Genomic DNA, 20,944 nt, shown 5'->3' on the forward strand with positions numbered 1-20,944 from the left:
AACAGCCGGTAGAGTTACATTCTCCCTTAAAATACCCTCCAACATCAAGCCGGAGAAGTAGGAATCCTCTGGCATCTTTAAGGCATTGCCTACGTGCTGGAGTGCTATGGACCCACCAGCATCTTGAAGGCCCAGCTAGCCTTCGTGCCAGCATGGACAGGCACCCTTCGGCATCTTTAAGGTATTTCCTACGTGCCAGAGCTCATTGCACCCTCTGTCATCTTGGAGGAATAGCCTCTGTGACGGCTAGGGCATGTAGCTATGGACCCATCGACATCTTGAAGGCCTAGCTAGCCTCCGTGCTAGCATAGACAGGCACCCTCCAACATCTTTAAGGTATTGCCTACGTGTCAGAGCACATTTCACCCTCCGTCATCTTGAAGGCATAGCCTCCGTGACAGCTAGGGCATGCAACATTGGACTCTCCATCATCTTGAAGGCCTAGCTAGCCTCTGTGATGGCTATGGTATGCACCCTCTAGCATCTTTAAGGCATTGCCTACGTGCCAAAGCGCTATGGACCCACCGACATCTTGAAGGCCCAGCTAGCCTCCATGCCGACGTGGACAGGCACCCTCCAACATCTTTAAGGCATTGCCTACGTGCCGGAGCGCATTGGACCCTCCATCATCTTGAAGGCCTATCTAGCCTCCGTGATGGCTGTGTCATGCACCCTCCAGTGTCTTTAAAGTCGTAACTTCTACGCTAGTGTAGCATTGGACCCTTCATCATCTTGAAAGCCCAGCTAGCCTCCATGACGGCGGCAACATACACCCTTCAGCATCTTATAGCCAACAAAGCATTTAGCTCTACTCAAACCCAACGCAACTAAACCTCCCTAAAAATCGCACCCTCCAGTCGCTAAGCACCTGCAGGATGCAAGCGGGCTCGGGATGGGCGAAATAAATGTAACGTCAGTACGACCAAAAATCAAAAGGCAAGAAGAATAAATCCAACATAAGTACAATTTATAAAAATTCAAGATTTATTCATGTGTGACATAAACAAACATTATGCTCGGTTAACTACCGTACATAGAATCTAGGCCTACCAAGCGCGCTAACCCCTGCGCTAGCATGGTGTACTATGGGAGGTGGAGGGCGCTAGATCGCCACGCCTCACAGAAGCTCCCCAGGATTTGGAGGATCGACTCCTATAGCAGCGTACCATGTGGCAATGCGGGGACACCTAGTGCAAAGACCTCCTAAAAAAAATAGAGTCCCCCTAGACTTGGGAAAATGAAGGTTCTGATGGGAAGGGGTACGCATCAAAGGCCGAAAAATCCAGCTTTTCCTCTAGTGCCGCCTCGGTCAAAGCCTCTGCTGCATCCACATCCTCTGCCTTGACTTCGGCCATAATGAACTCAAGGATCTCTGACGACACCCTTCCATCAAGACCCCGGGGAAGAATAAAACGATAAGAGATGGGTAGGCCGGCAGCCTCCCAAGCTATCCACCAGTCATCCTTCTCAATAAAGCATACTTCAGAGGCAGGGGCAGAGGCGCAAGTGCTGGTGTCCTTCGGCTCTTCCTTGACCAGGATGTCGACAACCACCTCTAGATCCAAGCACCCAAGGGAGTCGCGCGGCATAATGAAGCGATCCCGCCACCACCTCTTAAAAGGTAGGGTGGCCCCTATTGCTGGGAACGCACTAGACCCCTCTCGGACGCAAGTGTGGCCCAACCTACCCTCGGGCCACCACACCTGTATGTGCAAATCCTACTCAAAATTAGCCGCATAGCGCAAACCCCTTAGCAACAAATAGATACAAGCAAGAGGTGGACATTCCCCCAGAAGACACACGAAGTTAAAAGTTCAAAAATAGGTGGAGGTGATCAAAATACTAGGACCCTATCCTTTCGCAGGAAGAAGAAGAAGAAAAACAAAAATAAGGAGCCTACACTGAGCTACACCTCCGAAGGCAGATCCCGGAAGCGTCATCCACGCGTAGCAACTGTTCCCGAGGAGTGACAGCCGGGTCCGAGGGCCATCCAACTAACAGTGGCACGTCCGAGAGCTCCAGGCGAGAAGTCTAGCCCTCCACAGGAAAGTCAGGGCAGGGAGCCACTCTGCCGCTCAGCTTCACATGAGCTGCCATATAACGCGGTGTTACGGTCCTCCATGCTTCACCCATACTCCACAGTGGAAGTTATCTAGGGCCGCCTGAGCTTCCACTGGGGCCTATCCTAGCTGGAAACCCTCGACCAAGGAGTCCAGCACCGCCTGCTCCAATGCATCAATTGGTGGAGCCCCACACGATGCAGCAAGGCCAGCTGGAGAGCCAAGGCAGTGCGTACATTAGACCTCACGTAGGCCTTGGCTGCGTTGGCCATCGCCCTTGCAACCGAACAAATCTAGCAAAAGAGCTGGCGCCTCCAAGACGGAAGGGACGGGCAGGCCTTCAGCCCCAAGTCCCCTCATGGCACAACAGATAGCATGGGTAGCCTCCAACACAAGCTCGGCTATCCAGCTCTTCCGCAATCCCTCCTTCGCCGCCCTGGTCTCCCTCAGCTCCCACCGAACTTCGGCCATGGTTGCCTAGAGGGCCTCGGTGTTACCCTCTGCGATCACAAAAGCCGCAGCGGCGGCCTCAAGGGATGCCTCCTCTTCTCAAAGAGCTTCGACGACCTCATGCTCCTTAGCCTTCGCACACTCCCGCCGCGCCACCTCTCCCCGCCGAAGGGTCTCTTCACGCTAGCGAATTATCGCCTCCTTCTATAAATGACCCTTCACAGACTCAACATATTTCTTGGCCTCCTCCAAGGCCTGTTGGAGCCCCGCCACCTCATCTCAGACCTCATCGTGGGCCGCAGCAAGGGCATGGCGCTGTGTGTGCCCGGTGGACCTCGTCAAAATCCATTGCTGCAGGGCACCGCATAACAAAGATAAGATGAGCCGCCCAAAAACAGATATAGGGTCTGGGAAGCCCCGGTCGACCTCTCACCTACAGGGCTGCCGCTTCCAGGCATGCCTATAAGTCCTCTAAGAGACCCTGGGCCACCAACTTCTCTATCCGTCCACTCTTAAGGAGAGATGAAGCTGAGGCAAAGGCCCTCAACACCTCCGGACACAATATGAAGTTGTCTGGAGTAAGGGCCTCCAGGCCGAGGCCCCCTCAACTGATGTGGAGTCAGCCCCCATAGAGGGTTCACCTCAGCCGAAACCAGCCGTCCAAGCCAAAACGTGAACCGGCTCGGCCTCACATGGTGGCGGAACCACGCCCTCCAAAGTGGCCATCAGGGGCACCCCAGAGGGATCATCAATTCCTGCTAGGGCTCCAAAGCCTCTAGAACGGGGCCAAGGGCGAACCTACCTCAGTAGCCCCTAAAACACCCCAAGAGTATAAGTTAGGATCCCGATGCATCGCTATAATGGGATGTAAACCAACAAAGTAATAATGTCTCACCTAGGCCCGTAACATCCTCATCCCTTGAGTCGACGAACCCTCAGTCAAGATCGAAGGAGGCCTCACCCCCTCTTTGGCTCTGACTGTGGCCAAAGAGGTCCAAAAGAGCCATACCCTATCCCCGGTTGCCTCCCCCAGGCAGGGCCTCATCTTCGGCCAGGTCACCTGCGCCTCCATCCTGCCTCTGATGCTCCGTGTCGTCCAGCGATGCTCTAGACAGCTCAGCCGCCGAACTGGTCTGCAAGCACTCGGAGGCAGGTAGGGGCCGAGCCCAAAGCGGGTTCACAATGGACCCAGAGTACACATTCGGCTCCTCTTCCCCACCTTGTTCGAAGACACAATTCCAGTCTGCCCGAAGGAATCAGACACGCAGCATAATAAACTCCTCCATGAGATCACGCATGTTCATCCGTCAGGCCACCCATCGGAGAAGCATCAACCACGCAGCAAGCTGGGCGTCCAAGATGTCGGTCACCCGGGTTGGAACATACTCGATGTCACAGTTTGTAGAATGAAAGGGGGATCCAAAGCCGACATCATGGTAAAACCATCGCTCTGACCACCCGGTGTACCACCAACTATTGATGGCTTTCGCCAAAAATAGGTCTTCATACTCCGGACATACCTGGAAGTTGATGATGCCAAAGCTGAGGGCCTTCATCAGCCCATCATCCATCCCCAGCTTCGGTTGGCAGCTTGCATAGTGGATGGGGGTAAATAGGTCAGCCCTTCCTTCGCACCCCTCTGCTCACATGGCCCACTCGAAGATGGCCATGCGAGTGATGGCGTTGGCACGACAGGAAAGCCAAAGCTTGCATCGAGGAAGGCCTTGAACACCACAGTCTTGTGACCCTGGGGGTCCGGAATCTCATCTCCCCCCGGAGCCCGGACGACGAATCGGGAGGGGATCTTCCCCTCCTCGACCATCCAGTCAAGTGCGATGTCATCGATGACAGAATCCCCCAGCACGCTGGTCTGCTGGGGGTACTTCTTGCTGGCACGGTGGAGCTCCATGCTCGATGGCAGCCCAAGCAATGGCAGAGCAATCGGCACCGCCTGAGTCCCAGCCAGCCCGTGCGCGTCGTCATCTCCGCCTGTGGGGAACCATCCAAAAATATTTCAATTAGTCATTAAGTCGATCATTTCCTTAATCACGACTTTTATGACTCATCGGAATACCACCCGATAGTCCTGGTACGTGTTTTGTACCCAAGATCGGAACACATGTCTTTCTAACATTTAACATCACAACACAACTTAATAAAGAGGGAATAATTAACATTATATTACAAGTTCTTAAGTATTTACAAAGTTATTACAATTTACAACAAAAGAGAACTAGGAGCAGATAAAAACTGACTCCACTCATAACCAACAAAAGAAACTACACAGCGGAATACTAAAAACTATACAAAAAAGAAAGATGAAACCATATGCCCTTGGACTCCATCACAAAAGCACAACCTCCGAGTAGCTGCCTACTGATGCCCACCTCCACCCTCGGTGGGTATGAAGTAGCTAAAGACCAACTCCTCCTCGCTGGTAGCACCTAAAATGGCAGCATGAGTATGAAGGTACTCGCAAGACTTAATCCATAATGGGCACTTATAAATAGCCTGACTCCAAGGATTATGCATTTGGATGTTAGCAAGGTAGTGGTCACATGGTTAAGTAAATTTCATATGCGAAAGCAAATTTGACATACACATATGTGAGCATCTATACTTGATCAAAGCACACCTCAAACCATCAACCATATCAATCCACACCTGTAACTCTATGACTGTTGTAAATGGACAAAAGCATGCTAATAAACGAGAGCGCGGCATTTCAAAATATTTTTACACCCTGCAGGAGGTACAACTTTAGCCACAAGACTTAAGGACCATACAGCTTGCAGGACCACACAGGTCCATATAAGGGGGTACTCATATCAACCTTTCCCAATAAGCCCCAACCATTTGAATCGTGCATCGCTCGGTGCAGAGTCCACTTTGGTTAACTCCCAAAGCAACCACAAGTGTCTCTATAAGCCCGCCCACCCACACCATCGATGTTCAAGCCCAAATGATCACGGCTATAGAGGTATTCGACTTGTCTTACCATTAGATCAACATGTGGTAAATACAGTAAGTACTAGAACTAACTGCAACAACAATCGGTGCTTAAGCGACGCAAGTGGTCTATGGTGTTAGGGTTCCTCTCCCAAACTACCCAAGGGAACTCCACATCAGGGTAGGAGAAGCACCCTAACACCGTCCACATCATGTCGCATCCTCACCACTCATCCAACCAACACCATCAACCCATCATGGTAATTATTGTGCAAGTAATTAAAGCCTATGCTCGTAAATGGTGAAACATTTTAAGTTAGACAATATACATATGACGCATATGATCCAAATAAATGGGAGAAATATAATTAGATGCTTGCCTTGCTACTCAAGTGACACCTAATGCTACCCATGCAACACTCGCAGAATTCAGGGAGGTTGGTGTTGCCTTCAACTACGATCGGGTCACACACCAGTTCCTCATTCACTAAACAAGAATGCGTGCAATGATGAGCATGAATGAAGTGCAACAAAGTATGCTACAATATGCATAACAACATGCTAAAAATGTAAGACATGCAAAGAATTAACAAATTTTGCGATCTAACAACGTTAGAAAAGTACAGGAGGCTGGAGACTCCAGGCAATTCTCAGGACTCTCCTAGTTGCGGAGTCTCCGAATAATTATCCGGACTCTCTGAACTACAGAGTCTCCAGATAATTCACCAGACTCTCTACGGTTCTGCAGATAACGTGTTGTTCTGAGTCTTCAAACTTTTCTCTAGACTCCCCGGATTTCTGCGAAGAACGTGTTCGTGCCATTTCGTCGATCGATGCGACTTACATGTTGAATTCCAGACCCTACATAGACATGCATATACAATATACAAAAGGTTCTAGACTAAAATTGCACCCTAAACCCTAACGATTTTCAAGTACAAAACAAGGGGGTTTTCCCTGAGAATTCCATACTGTCCGGGCTTTTATCTGGAGTATCCGAATTTCTACAGAGAGCAACTCAAAGGGGGAAAACTTGACCAATTTGATTTGTGAGCCTCTCCAAACCAAAGGGAAATATGTATGAGATAGTTTATAGAGTTTAGAACTCACTCACCAATCTAGCAACTCAATTTCTAACTCAAATCTCACCAAAATCCATCTAATTCACTCCAAAGCTCAAGAACACGCCAACTTTACAACCTTAGCTCCAAATTCAGGATTCATCCAACAAAAACGTGCAACTATACCATGAGAGCCTAGAGGCTCACCCAAGATGTTTTCCTAAGCTTGGGGACCATTGGGGAAAGGTGGAAAAGCTTAAAAAGAGTAAGAACGCCGATGCTCCTTGTGCTTCACCAAGAAAACCAAAACGAGTCAAGAACGGCTCAAATCCTTTGGAAAAACAAAATTGAATTCGATGGATGAGAAGCTTGTGAGCTAGGGAACGCATGAGTACCACATGCATACCTCGATTCCTTCTCTTGAGGTTGGATTTTGGGGGAGGAGAGAGTGCTTGAGAGAGGAAGAGGGGAGCTGCTGCTTGCCCTGGCCAGATGGAGAGGGAGGAACACGGGTGAGGGTGGGGAGAGAGAGAGGGAGTGGGCTGCTGCCCAAGTGGAGAGAGGGAGAGAGTGGTTGGCACACTCCAGTGGGGCCCATGTGCTAGAGGAAGAGGTCCATTTTAACTACAAATTCTATTATTTTCTATTCCGATTTTTTTCTCTCATCCATTTGACTCAAAACGAGGTGTTCCAGTGTTCAAAAATGAAATTACACAAAATTAATCATAATGCTTAATTACATGATTACGGATTTGGGACGTGACACAGCCCAGCGACGACATGACGGCCCTGCCTCGAGCACTCGAACTGGCCATGGGAGCCCCAAGGTGTGGCAAGGAACTTTGGATAGCGGGAGAGGCTGTAAGGCACTACGATGGAATAGGTGTGCGGAAGCAAAGGTAGACGAAGAAGGGAAGGAGATGTTTAGCAAAATCGCCGCTCTACCGAGACCCTCTCCTTATAAAGATAAGAGGGGGTGTTTACTCCTAGGAAAACCCGTGCATGCCCTGTCCTTTCACCCCCAAGGCCGCAGTCATGGTGAGTAGAAACGCTCCCTATGACCCTCCTATGACAAGGCACCACGTGTCCCCTCAGCACCTGACAAGGTGCCACCACCCACTAACCGCAGGCCGCATTTAATACCCCTTTATAGGTGTCTTGACAATCAAATTCCAAACCAGATTGAGCGAGACCCTCTAGACGATTGGTGGGAAGACAAAAGGGCCGCAAGCAATCGACTGTGAAGCCAAGGACCCAACTCCCGAAAAATAGCGGGGTCGGTCACTATGCTAACCATCCTCACAAGGGGCTACTATTGGGGATCATCATTTAGGACCCTCGCCGCTCTTGGCCCCAGCGGACCACGCTTGAGGACAAAATGGGTCCCTGGAGGCTGTGTGGATCACCAGGCTCCGAGAACCTCTGGAGCCCTCGCCTTCTGGAGCTCCAGCCTCCGAAGCCCTTGCCTTCTGGAGTTTGGATAGGCTATCTGAAGTCCCGAGAGAGAGTCATCTAACCTAGGAGAAAGATCAACCAAAGGGGGCCCACCAACCGTCCTCCACCTGCAAAAAATGACCTACATTAGGCAACGTAAGTGGAGGCCATCCTGACATCCCTAACACAACTAGAGGCTATCCTAACATCTTGAAAGTGCGGCACCGAAATAGGCGACCAACTGAGCGCCACGTCCCTAGGGTCACTTACACTATTGTATTGTCATGGTAGATAATATCTTCAGGTTAGGGGTAAAATGCATTCTAGCTAAACCCATGCCGAGTGATTTGACCGATTCTAGGTCCCTGCTGGATAGGGATGGTTCATATCGCTATTCTGTAAGGGTATATTTGTATATTTACACTCTGGATGGTACTATAAATACAGACCCATTGTCGGACCCCTCCTTCGGGTCACCTCGTGTAGCTCATACAAGTCATTGGATCAGTAGCTGGTACGCACGAATTCCAACAGAAGTAGACATCAAAGACATACCATTCAAGTACGATAATAGGGTACAACACAGAGTTCATTACAATAATGGCTTGTAGGCATAATTAACAAACCCTCACAGCACAACGAAAATGATGCAAAAGCGACCTATGCCCTACAGGCAACTTGAGTGCAGACGAAACCAGCTTGTCTATTCTTCATCCTCTCTTTCAACGAAGTCGGCCTCTGGATTATCTGGGACCACAATTAGCAAGTGCGAGTACATAAGGTACTCAGCAAGTCCTACCTCAATGGGAGGATTTTAGATGCATAAGGGTAGATCAAGGATAAGGCTGTAGAGTCTTTTAGGTTTTGCAGAAAACTAGTTATTTGATGCAAGGTTCATTTTGCAAAGATTACCTTAAAAAGCATTTCCAAAGGGAACACGTAAGTTGAGCTTATGGGGGTTGACAGCCCTAGGGGAGATACTTTCATCCCGCCAGTTCCCACAAGTCTTTTGCCAGCGAACACACAGTCCAAGATGCTTAGGCCACAAAGCCAAAACCCTACTTTTCGAAAACACGGGCACACTGCCCACTCACACACCAAGGAGGTACTCATGCAGAAAAAGCTAATCATTGTGACCAAACCATAGCATGTCCTTGACCGAGGACACGACTATCCGGATAAGTTTAACACTCTGCAAAGGTTGTACACTTTACCCACAAGATATGCACATGCTCCCACCTTAGCAAATGGTGGAGCTGTCATAACGAGACGCAACAATCTCACAACGTAGTCACAATATCCACCTATGGGGCACTAAGATACCAGGGGACTTAGAAAATCCACAGGAAAGACCACTTAACAATCCCAAGGTTTTGACATAGCCTTAACAATATTTGTCTAGTTTAGAAATATTTGGCTCCTTGCAGTTGATTGAAAAGGTCATCGATCCTGGGCAGTGGGTATTTATTCTTTATTGTTACTTCATTTAGGGCTCGGTAGTCTACACACATCCTAAGACCGCCATCTTTCTTCTTTACAAACAAGACATGCGATCCCCATGGAGATGAGCTAGGTCTGAAATATCATTTCTCTTGTAACTCTCCTAGATGCTTCTTTAACTCTACTAGTTCATTTGCTACCATACAGCAGGGTCTCTTGGCAATTGAGGATGTTCTAGGGATAAGATCTATGATGAATTCTATTTCTCGATCAGGTGGCATTCTAGGTAGTTCCTCTGGGAACACATCGGGGTATTCCTTTACTATGGGCACTTTGTCCAGAGTTGTGGCTTCCAAGTTGCACAACATGGGCTTGGGTTTTGGTCCCTTAGGCTGGCATTCCACTTTAATGCCATGGCTGTTAACTAGGGTGATCTTTCGGGTGCTGCAAGCTATGTTGTCTTGGCATTTGGCTAACTAATCCATCCCAAGGATAATACCTATTTCATCATATTGGAGAACTACTAAGTTCGCTAGGAACTTTACCCCACTTATTATAATTTTAACCAAGGGACATCCTAATGGGCCATTGTTCGCAGCTCTGAGCACCCTCTTCCCGGTACTTAGCTTTCCTTGTCGTCGAGGGACTTGAGTGCTCGGGGGCTACTATTTGCAGCCACAAGCACTCTCTTCCCTGTACTTGGTCTTCTCGGGTCATCGGGGAACTCGGGTACTCGGGGACCACTGTTCATGGCTCCGAGCACCCTCTCCCAGGACTTGGTCTTTTCACGTCGTCGGGGGACTTGAGTGCTCGAGGGCCACTGTTTGCAGCCCCGAGCACTCTCTCCCTGGCACTTGGCCTTCTCGGGTCATCGGGGAACTCGGGTACTCAGGGACCATTGTTCGTGGCCCCAAGCACCCTCTCCCGGGACTTAGTCTTCTCGCACCTCGGGGAGATAGCCCCCGCGGGAGGGCGCCATGTGGCAACCTGCTAGTCTGGCCTCGGGACTCGGGGACCCCTGTTTCCTGTGTCACTGACAACCTCGGTTTTGGTTTCCACCTTTGGTTCGCGACCTTCCTCTAGATTGTCGTCCTACTTAAGCCTCACTGGCGGCCTCATAGTCTGCTTGAGCTTGACGCCCTCAGCGTGGTTGGATCCTGATTGGCCTCCTAGGCGGCATCTGCTTTAAGGGTAGGAGAAAGGGTAAGACTCTAGAGGGGATAACTGAACATTAGGTTACTTGGGTTCTTCTAAAAGCACTTAGGTTGATTATAGCACTTAGCATCAACACGAACAACAATTACATAACATTACATCACACAAGATTCAATACATACACGAGCATTGGAGCTAAGGGCTCCAAGCAGCACAGAACTGCTACAGACACGGATTACGCTACTACGACATGATACAGAAGGTTACAACACTAGGCACACTATGGGAACAAATAACACACGGTCGACTAGCGATGCACTAGTCTTGACAGTGCTCCTGAGTTACGCCATTACTGCTGATGGTGGAGAGACTATCTTCAGGGGAGAGAGTGCTCGGGGCGGCGCTCCTGAGTTACGCCGTTATTGCACTCCACTCTGCGGCGAGGTCGATGTCGTCATGGCTAGCTAGTTCCAGGTCATGCATCTGATCAAAAATCCTAGCCATATTCTCCTCAGGACCATCCAAGTCAATAATGTTTTCTCCAACAGACTCCCGATTGCCTTTCGAATCATCGTCGTACACAAACTCGTGCTCGACCGGGTCTTCTTCTTCTTCAGAGCTATCTTCATACGTCTGGTCTTCCTGCTCTGCTCCGGAAGCTGGTGGTGGCACTACGACCGGTGCTGGTACAACTCTTTCAGATGCAATTGTGCTGGCTACTCTTGGGGGGAGGAGGGGAAATCCTGGTAACTCCAGACGTCAGATGCTGTCAATGGGAGGTAGGTGGAAGGTGCTCTTCCTTGCAGTGAGCTTACGGTGGGGTCCTCCTTGAGTCCTATGGCAAGTCAAATAGGCTTTGTTAAGCTCCTTGACATAGTACTCCGAGGTCTCCATCAGTGCTTGGTGGTGTCTTCAGCACGCTTCTCTGCAGTTGCGGCCTTCTCTCGGACCTGTTGCAGCTGCCTCCGCAGAGCTCTTTCTTGGTCTCCGAATGTTCGGCCCTCTGTACACATGCTCTCCACTCGAAGTGATGACTCTCATATAGCTAGTCCAGGGTAAGGAGGTACTTCACTGTCGAAACCAGGGTAGAGTCGTCCTCCCTTTGACCTAGACCTTCCAACCTCCTCATTCTATTACGCCACACTGGGTAAGAGCGGTCACTAACTGGAAAGAACTTCACCGGGGTACATCCGGTATCCTTCTCATACCTTTAACAGAAGTAGAGCAAGGCTTTGCGGGCTGCAGCTTGATAGGTGTCGCTATACTCAGCTCTGTAGGCGACAATACTCCATAGCTGCCAGTCGGTGTACTTAGGCGTCTCAAACACTAGGACGTGGACTTCACATTTGTTGGTGCCATGCTCTTGATACTCTCGTCCATGGTACTCTGAACGTTGAGTATACCCAAACCTCATCAGTGTCTCCCAAAGGATGAGGGGGGAGCCTTGCATGTCCAAGCAGTAGGTGGTGGTCCATCCGTCTCCTTCCATCTGCTAAAGTTTTTGAAAAACAAAAATGAGTCGGGATAGAGTAAAAACTCTTTATTATAATGGGGCATCAAGGTAGATAGGCAATAGGGATGAGAAAATTTTGCCAAAATAGTTTGTTATAAAATTATCACTCCTTCACTCGGCCAATCCTAAGGTTTCGCCCTACAGTCAAGCATGGCTCTGATACCACTCTATCGGACCCCTCCTTCGGGTCACCTCATGTAGCTCATACCAGTCCTTGGATCAATAGCTGGTACGCACGAATTCTAACAGAAATAGACATCACAAACATACAACGATTAAGTACGATAATAGGGTACAACACAGAGTTCATTACAATAATGGCCCGTAGGCATAATTAACAAACCCTCACAGCACAATGAAAATGACACAAAAGCGACACATGCCCTACAGGCAGCTTGAGTGCAGACGAAACCAGCTTATCTATTCTTCATCATCCCTTTCAACGAAGTCGGCCTCTGGATCATCTGGGACCACAATTAGCAAGTGGGAGTACATAAGGTACTCAGCAAGTCCTACCTCAAGGGGGGATTTTAGATGCATAAGGGTAGATCAAGGATAAGGCTGTAGAGTCTTTTAGGTTTTGCGGAAAGCTAGTTCTTTGATGCAAGGTTCATTTTGCAAACATTACCTTAAAAAGCATTTCCAAAGGGAACACGTAAGTTGAGCTTATGGGGGTTGACGGCCCTAGGGGAGATACTTCCATCCTGTCAGTTCCCCGAAGTCTTTTGCCGGCGGACACACAGTCCAGGATGCTTAGGGCACAAAGCCAAAACCCTTCTTTTCGAAAACACAGGAACACTGCCCATTCACACCAAGGAGGTACTCACGCAGAAAAAGCTAATCATTGTGACCAAACTATAGCATATCCTTGACCGAGGACATGGCTATCTGGATAGGTTTAATACTATACAGAGGTTGTACACTTTACCCACAAGATATGCACAGGCTCCCACCTTAGCAAATGGTGGAGCTGTCATAACAAGACGCAACAATCTCACAACGTAGTCACAATATCCACCCATGGGGCACTAAGATACCAGGGGCCTTAGAAAATCCATGGGAAAGACCACTTAACAATCCCAAGGTTTTGACATAGCCTTAACAATATCACCAACCGAGCCTTGGGCTACGTACCACCCAAATCTTCTCCTGGTCCATATTGCCACTACCGGCCTCTGAGTAGGTACCGAACTAAGTCGGAGGGGTTAGGTCAAGTCCTGCCCATTCAGGCCTTGTGATTGTACAAGTAGATACTATGTAAGATGTCACAGTAAACCGAGCCAAGAGTCTCTCAGCAAGAACACCACAAAGGCGAACCTTGCCTCAAGGTAGTTCCCACCTTTGTGGGGTACCTTACTCACCCTCGTCAATACTACTTTAGAGTTTTCCCCAAGAACACTAGTTTTACAAGCACACGCACATGCACACGCATGAAGAACACATCACTTCACATTTTTGAAAAGGCATGATTAACATATGTAAAGAATCTAGTTCTTTCTTTTGAGTAAAGCAATCCTAAGCATGACAGTAAACAAGCATTCATCCAAATAATCATTATAGTTGATGTTGGGAACCTTCTAGGGCTTTCAATGGAATAAAGGTAACAATAACAAGGCATGTCATAAACAAGCTAGGTTATAACTATTCTAGCATCTCTTTAAAATCACAACTATTAATTTATTCATGCATAATCCTATTGTTTGAAATAACGACTCTACAGGTTGTATTTGAAAACATAGGATCAATATGATCAACAGTTGTAGGATTTGCCTTCATTGAAGTCCTCGTCCGCTCCTTCTTCAAACTCCGGATCCTCGGGGTCTTCCTCGAATGCTCCTTCCTCTAATAATCAAAACAACGATAAAGGCGCACACAATCAATTAAACGATTAAAATAATAACTAAACAATTTACAAAAATTATGAAATTGATATGATTGGGTAGATCTCGAATTTAGATGAATATCAGTGGAAGAATCATTGAAAATGGAGTTAGGACGGAGGAGAAACGGGCTTCAGAAGTTTTGCCGCGAGAGAAATTCAGAAAAAGAAAAAGGAGGAATATTCCCATAATATTCTGTTGAGTTTGCTCGGGGCTGGGCTCGGTTTACGGCTCTCGGCTCAGCTCAGGCTCAGTGGCTCGGCTCAGTTTTACGGCTCAGGCTCAGTGGCTCAGCTCAGACTCAACGGGGCGGCTCGGCTCAGGTTCAGCGGCTCGGCTCGGTTTATGCAGCTCGGTTCGGTTTGATTGGAGCCCACTTTTCAGCCGCAGGGAGAGAGAGGGATAAAAGAGAGAGAAGAAAGATTAAAGGGAGAGGGGAGGCAGCCGACCGGCGGTGGAGAGAGCAAGAGGGGTGAGAGAGGGGGGTGACAGGCGACGGCGGCGCGCCAACGGAGGCCGGCGACGCCCCTCGCCAGCCGGGGACCGGAACGGCGGCCGGATATATCCGGCGAGAGGCGGGGCTCTTCGGCCGGGGTGAAAGAGCGGCGACTAGCAATGGGAAGTGGCGACCAACGACGAGAAGCGGCGGCCGGCGACAGCGGGGGACCCAGGTACGTCCACACGGGAGGGGAAGGAGAGAGGGAAGAAGGCCAGGGGAGGCTCACCGGCGGCGGTGGTGCTCGGAGGGAGGCGGCAGAGGTGCTCGGAGGGGAGAGGGATGGAGGTGCTTGGAGAGGAGAAGATGGGGAAAACTTGTGCACTGTTCACCTTAAATAGGGTTGACGACAGGCGAGCGCGTGCAGCGAGGCGGCGCGGGGCACGAGGCTGCGGTGCGAAGCACGAGGGCTGCTGGCGCGGGGCACGAGGCTGCGGCGCGGAGCACAAGGGTTGTTGGCGCGGGGTGCGAGGACTGCCAGTGCGGAGACGCGATGGCAGGCGTGGCGCTGGCAGGCAGCGGAGTCACGGGGAGGGGAAGAGAGAGAAGGAAGAGGGAGGTGAAGGAGAGAAGGGGGAAAGAAAATCGGGGATCTGACACCCATGGCTATCAGACCAAGGGACCAATCTTTTTTAACCATCATATATCTGGTATTCCTCCCACTCCATTTTTTTCCAAGTTTGAGGACACTAGTGTTAAAGCCCCAAACCTATTATTAAGTTGGTTGTTTAGTAAGCATCTGCTGTTAGGTCCGAGGACAGTGGCGCCCACCGTTGAAAAAAGGCGAGCACTGGCGCTCACTGTTGAAAAAAGGCAAGCACTAGCCTTTCTTTATTTGACCTACTTAAGACCAATCCGTTTCAGTCCCTGACTTCTAACAGATCGAGAAGCTCCATTTTTTTACATGTTACAAAGAACAAGCTATTGATCTGCCAGATAACATGAAGGGCATTCACAAATAAAAAAATCCAACGTGTTATGTCTTATGTGCAGAACTAATTAGGCCGAAGGATCAGTAGAACATCACCATCAAATCTGCTTTTCCTTCGGCTCATATTTCCCATTTGGGGTATTTCCTTAAAAGTTTGCCTTTTGGGATGCTGAAATCGGGTTTGGCCTTTGGATGGCCCAGTAAACTGCTTCGGACACGCAGAAGAATTACATGCCATTGCATTGAGAATGGCTTGCATTATCATGAAGTTAGGTGATAGGTCGGCAAGTTCAAATGGATGCCTTCAGTTGGTCAAATGATTCTGTGAATTTTGCAGCTCCTAAACAGTTCATCAGAAGAGACGCATTCACGAACCGCAAGGCTTATCGAAATCATTGTCCCATCCGTAGCTTCACCGCTGTTACTACTGCTTGGAGTTTTCATTTGTGCCATGAAGTTGAAGAAGCAGAGGAAGGAAATTCCTTTGCCGTTGAGAAATGCAACAGGCACTCCTTTCGGACGAAGAAACCAGATTTCTGCATCCAATGATGCTCAGGACTCTTCCTTGCATGAAGGTCAGGGGCAAGATTGTGATCTCCCATCGTTTGATGTTGAGACGATTAAGGCTGCTACTGACAACTTCTCTATTCACAACAAGATTGGTCAAGGTGGATTTGGCCTGGTTTACATGGTAACACAAATTTCAGTTTGGGAAGTCTGAATGCTAAGGATATCTGATCGAATTACTTTGTCCATCTAATTAATAACTGGCAAAGGTCTGCAGGGGAAGCTTGACGATGGGTAAGACATAGCAGTGAAGAGGATGTCTCGCCGGTCGATGCAGGGGCTTCGATTAAGGCTGCTACTGACAACTTCTCCATTCACAACAAGATTGGTCAAGGTGGATTTGGCCTGGTTTACATGGTAACACAAATTTCAGTTTGGGAAGTCTGAATGCTAAGGATATCTGATCGAATTACTTTGTCCATCTGATTAATAACTGGCAATGGTCTGCAGGGGAAGCTTGACGATGGGCAAGACATAGCAGTGAAGAGGCTGTCTCGCCGGTCGATGCAGGGGTTTCGATAATTCAAGAATGAGGTCAAGTTGATAGCTAAGCTTCAGCACAGGAGTCTCGTCAGGCTTCTGGGCTGCTGCATCGACGGTTCAGAGAGGATGCTGGTCTACGAGTACATGCACAACTGTAGCCTCAACACCTTCCTTTTCAGTAAGTTGTCACTATTTCAACATTCAACGATTGATAGGGCACCTACTCTGATCTAAGCCACGGGAATCTGACATCAGATTGTTGAACTATTCAGATGAAGATAAGCAATCGATGTTGAGCTGGGAAAAGAGGTTCAACATCAGCAACGGTATCGTACGAGGAATATTATACCTTCATCAAGATTCAGTGCTGAGAATAATTCACAGGGATCTGAAAGCAAGCAACATTTTGCTGGACAGAGACATGAACCCGAAGATTTCGGACTTTGGTGTTGCAAGAATATTTGGGACCGATCAGACTGCTGGCTACACCAAGAAAGAAGTCGGAACATAGTAAGTTCATACTTCAGACTATGCCGCGTTCCATTACCCACACGTTACGAACATCATGATAATTACATCTCCTGTTGATTGATTGATTGTAGTGGGTACATGTCTCCAGAATACGCGATGGACGGAGTCTTCTCCGCGAAGTCGGACGTCTTCAGCTTCGGAGTCCTAGTACTCGAGATTGTCAGCGGCAAGAAAAATAGAGGGTTCTATCACACAGAGCTCGACCTCAACCTCTTAAGATATTAAGTCTTATTTACTCCTGCAATCCCATTAGGAAGTTGTGATCAGCATCGTTCTGACAAAAAAAAGTTGTGATCAGCATTGTTCCGACAAAACAGATGTGATCAACATCCATGAGAGCATTACATTAAGCCCCAAGTTTCGTTTCTATTTTTGCAGGCGTGGAGGCTGTGGAAGGACGGCAGGAGCTTGGAGTTCGTCGACCAGTCTATCACGGACGAGTGGAAGGCGACGGAGGTCCTAAGGTGCATCCAGATCGGTCTGCTTTGCGTCCAGGAGCAGCCGACGCGCAGGCCGGCCATGTCGGTGGTGACAACGATGCTGGCTAGCGAGGCCACCGTGCTGCCGGAGCCGTGCGAGCCGGCTTTCAGCACAGGGAGGAACCTCGACGAGGACCCGAAGGCGAAGGCCAGCCGGTCTGACAGCGCTAGCAGCTGGACTGTAACTGTAGTTGAGTATAGCAACGGCAGACGGAACATTGTTTGTGTTTCAGTGTAAATATAAACATTGTAACTTTAAAGACATTGGGATTCAGTTGATTCATCAATTAATTGAGTTTGTTATTTCTTGTTTCCTGTCGTACAGTTTAGGCCCTCTTTGGAACTTAGAAATTAAAAAACATAAGAATAGGATATGAATGCAAGTACAAAATAGAGGATCAGAATACATAGGATTTCTGTAAGGATAGGTGTTTAGATGGGTGTAGGAAAAACACATGAATTTTAGAGGAATTTTATAAGCAAACACATTTTACCTTCTTAATCAACCTAGCAATCCCATCATAACAGCCTCTGCTCTGCTCCAGACACTTATAGACATGGTCGTAGAACATTTCCAATGAGATCTGAGTGGATTCTTTTTTTCCTGTGCTTTTCCTGTGGAATCAATGGGAAAGGAAATTTTTTCCTTCAGTTTTCATGTGAGCTATTCCTGTGAACCAAAGGCTGCTACAGTGACCAAATCCATAGGAATTTGTATACTATGTCATTAGGAATAGACCAGCAGAAACTCAGGAACTCAGGCATTTCGTTGCTGGTTTGGAACATGAGCACTGAAAAAGCTGATCAATGGCTCATGAAGATTGGTCTCTTCCGTTCAATTATCCTCTATCTATATTCTTTACGGGATCCAATGAGCACTTTAGAGCTGAAGTGCTGTTGGTCCAGTCAAATCACCAGATTCAGATTACTTTTTGTGACACCTGATGGAGTACAAGGAGGGCATGTTGATCCCCTTATTGACAGTCTTACAGGGGCTAAGACTTACTTTCGGAGACTCGACATACTGGCATTTTATTTAGACCAAAGGTTAAAAATTTGTGTTGGAATAAATAATATACATACCCATTTCACACATTGAGAAGTAAAAAACCATGGCACCAAACCGACCATTCAAAAATCTCCCACTATTAGCAGCTAAACCAGCATAACATGTAAGCTGTAGTTTTGGCCCCTTTGAATTTCAGCTCATACCTACCAAACCAAAAATCTAATTTCATGAGACTCGGGAGAAGTTTAAAAAGGCGCAAACAACAATTCAAAACACAAACAAAATGGACACCCTTTGAGATGTCAAACAGATCAGCAATCAAGACTTTGCACCTCTTTTCGGGAAAGAAAAAGAGAATATGCACCTCTGAATCAACTGCTACCTGAACCAAAACAATGCCTGTCAAATTTGATGTTCCTACTTCCTAGACCCAATCTTTACACCAGCCATGCATATGTAAGAGCAAAAAGTCAAGAGCGCACTAACCATGTGTCGAGTTGAACAACCACCAAATTGAGCGCTTGGCAAAGATCAGGCATGACCCCTCAATTTGGAATAGCTCCTTTAGTTCTTTACTTCTTCTATTATCCTATCTCTTATTGGTCGTGTGCTTCTTTTGCGGCTATTTCCTCTCATTCACAGCAGCAGCTGCTAAAGCAAAGGGGCCAAGAGGCTAGAACTTTTTGATTCATCCCCTGTCTTGGAGGAGGCATCATAAACATTGGTCGAGATCTAAATTGACGATTCATAAGTACTCATCTCGGGCTCTCTTCTAACTACGTGGAGGGATCTAACTCGACAGATTATTATTCCGCAAAACATTAGCTTTCAAGAAGTTCCAAAGCCAATATTTTGCATGATCAAATTATTTTTACTGTTGAATGTGTAAGGATAGGGGGGGGGGGGGCTTTGAGATTCCTGCGTTCAAAATAGACCCTTAGACTAGCTAGGGGCTTCGATCAGAATGTGCAACTTGAGTACTTGGCGTAAGCAAATGAACAGAACTGGAAACCATGCGTCCCTTGGAATTGGCAATATCGAAGCTGACGTAGAATTTTATCGTGTAAGCATTGCTTGGCTATATCAAGCCCCACTCCATCAAACTTAATGAACCAATAAAGAACACACAAAGACAAATTTCATGTATTTACTTGTGAATCGCAAGGCATAGTTCAAAATTTGTTCATGTATTCGGTTTACAACAGACCTATACTTACTGCTGCTGGAAACATGGATTGCCGAGAAAGACAATTACAGGCTTACTGCTGCTCTTCCTCCACCATGTTGATCTCCGCGTGCGCCACCGCCACGCTACCGCACCCTGCGACGTTCACCACGCGGCACCGCTCCCCAGTCACGGCGCCGCAGCGGCTGACGTCGACGGCCCTGCACATCTCGACCTCGACGGTGCCGCACCAGTCGACGCGCGCGTCCTTGCACCGCTCCAGGCGCACCCCGCCGAAGCTCTCCACGTCGGCGCGCCTGCACCGCGCGGCCCGAACCCCGCCGCCTCCCCTGAGTCGCGCCTCTCTGCACCGCTCAAGGGTGACCTTACCAGCGTGCTCCACTTCCGCGGCGCGGCACCGAGAGACGGACACCTCCCGCGCCCCGTCCACCCGCGCCGTGCCGCACCGGTCGAAGGACACGGAGTCGATGCCTTCGGCGGCTGCGTCGGCGCAGAGCGTGAACCGCACGGCGCCACCGCCGCCGCCGCGGATGAGGACGCTCCGGAGGTTGTCAGCGGAGAGGTTGCCGGGGCTGGTGACGGTAACCGAGCCGCCGATGCTGCCGTGGAGCGTCCCCTCGTGGATGGACGCCTCGACGCCGTCGATGACGACGAGGAACAGGTGGTGGGCGGCGACGGCAGAGGTGGACTCGCCGGGGGCCTTGGCGTGGACGAGCGCCATCGGTTTGCTGGCCGGTGAGCTGGCGAGCGATCTATTTTGGTGGTTTGGGTAGGTAAGCTGTCGACTCGAGGAGAAGTGTGAGCTTTCAGGGGTGGATAGATGCGGCTTTGAGGTCGAAATAAATGGGTCAGCTTGTGCAGTTGGTCATGCGGTTGCTGCGCTTATTGCTGTACGGATTGCAAGCGTGGCTAGGATCCATTTGGACTTTTGGAATCAGAAATTTGCCAAGAAACACCATGCTATATGCAGTGAAAGAAAATGTAGGATTTAAATGCCGTGTTCTCAGGAGTGATAAGGAAAACCTTTTAAAAAACTACTTGGATGTCAATGTCTCGTAGGAGAAACGTAGAAACTGGGTACTACTCCAAATCCCGAGTTTTCATTTTCTTTTCTTTGGTTGATTTCTAAGTTGCAAATCATTTTTCAATAGAGTGCATTAACCACCCGATTCAATAGGGTAGTAGACACTCTCGTGCATTGTGAGATTGTTCGTGAGCCGTGAGCTTCTGGATCGAGCCACCACTGCTACCAATCATGTCTCCATCTCGTCACAAATTGGGGACCTGAGCAAGACAATACAAAGTTCATATTGTCCCTCA

At 48.7% G+C, this 20,944-nt stretch overlaps 1 protein-coding gene and 1 pseudogene across 1 annotated transcript; one reads left to right on the forward strand and one right to left on the reverse strand.

The window, feature by feature from the left end:
• The first annotated feature begins 14,557 nt into the window (after positions 1-14,557).
• On the forward strand, positions 14,558-17,667 carry LOC133910637 (cysteine-rich receptor-like protein kinase 44; annotated as a pseudogene).
• Positions 17,668-19,567: 1,900 nt separating this feature from the next.
• On the reverse strand, positions 19,568-20,486 carry LOC133912767 (uncharacterized). Its single transcript, XM_062355670.1, has one exon. It carries the CDS (start codon positions 20,343-20,345, stop codon positions 19,698-19,700), a length of 648 nt encoding a protein of 215 aa, XP_062211654.1. The 5' UTR covers positions 20,346-20,486; the 3' UTR covers positions 19,568-19,697.
• Positions 20,487-20,944: the final 458 nt, after the last annotated feature.

The sequence above is a fragment of the Phragmites australis genome, chromosome 3 (assembly GCF_958298935.1).
Source record: "Phragmites australis chromosome 3, lpPhrAust1.1, whole genome shotgun sequence".
NCBI lineage: Eukaryota > Viridiplantae > Streptophyta > Magnoliopsida > Poales > Poaceae > Phragmites > Phragmites australis.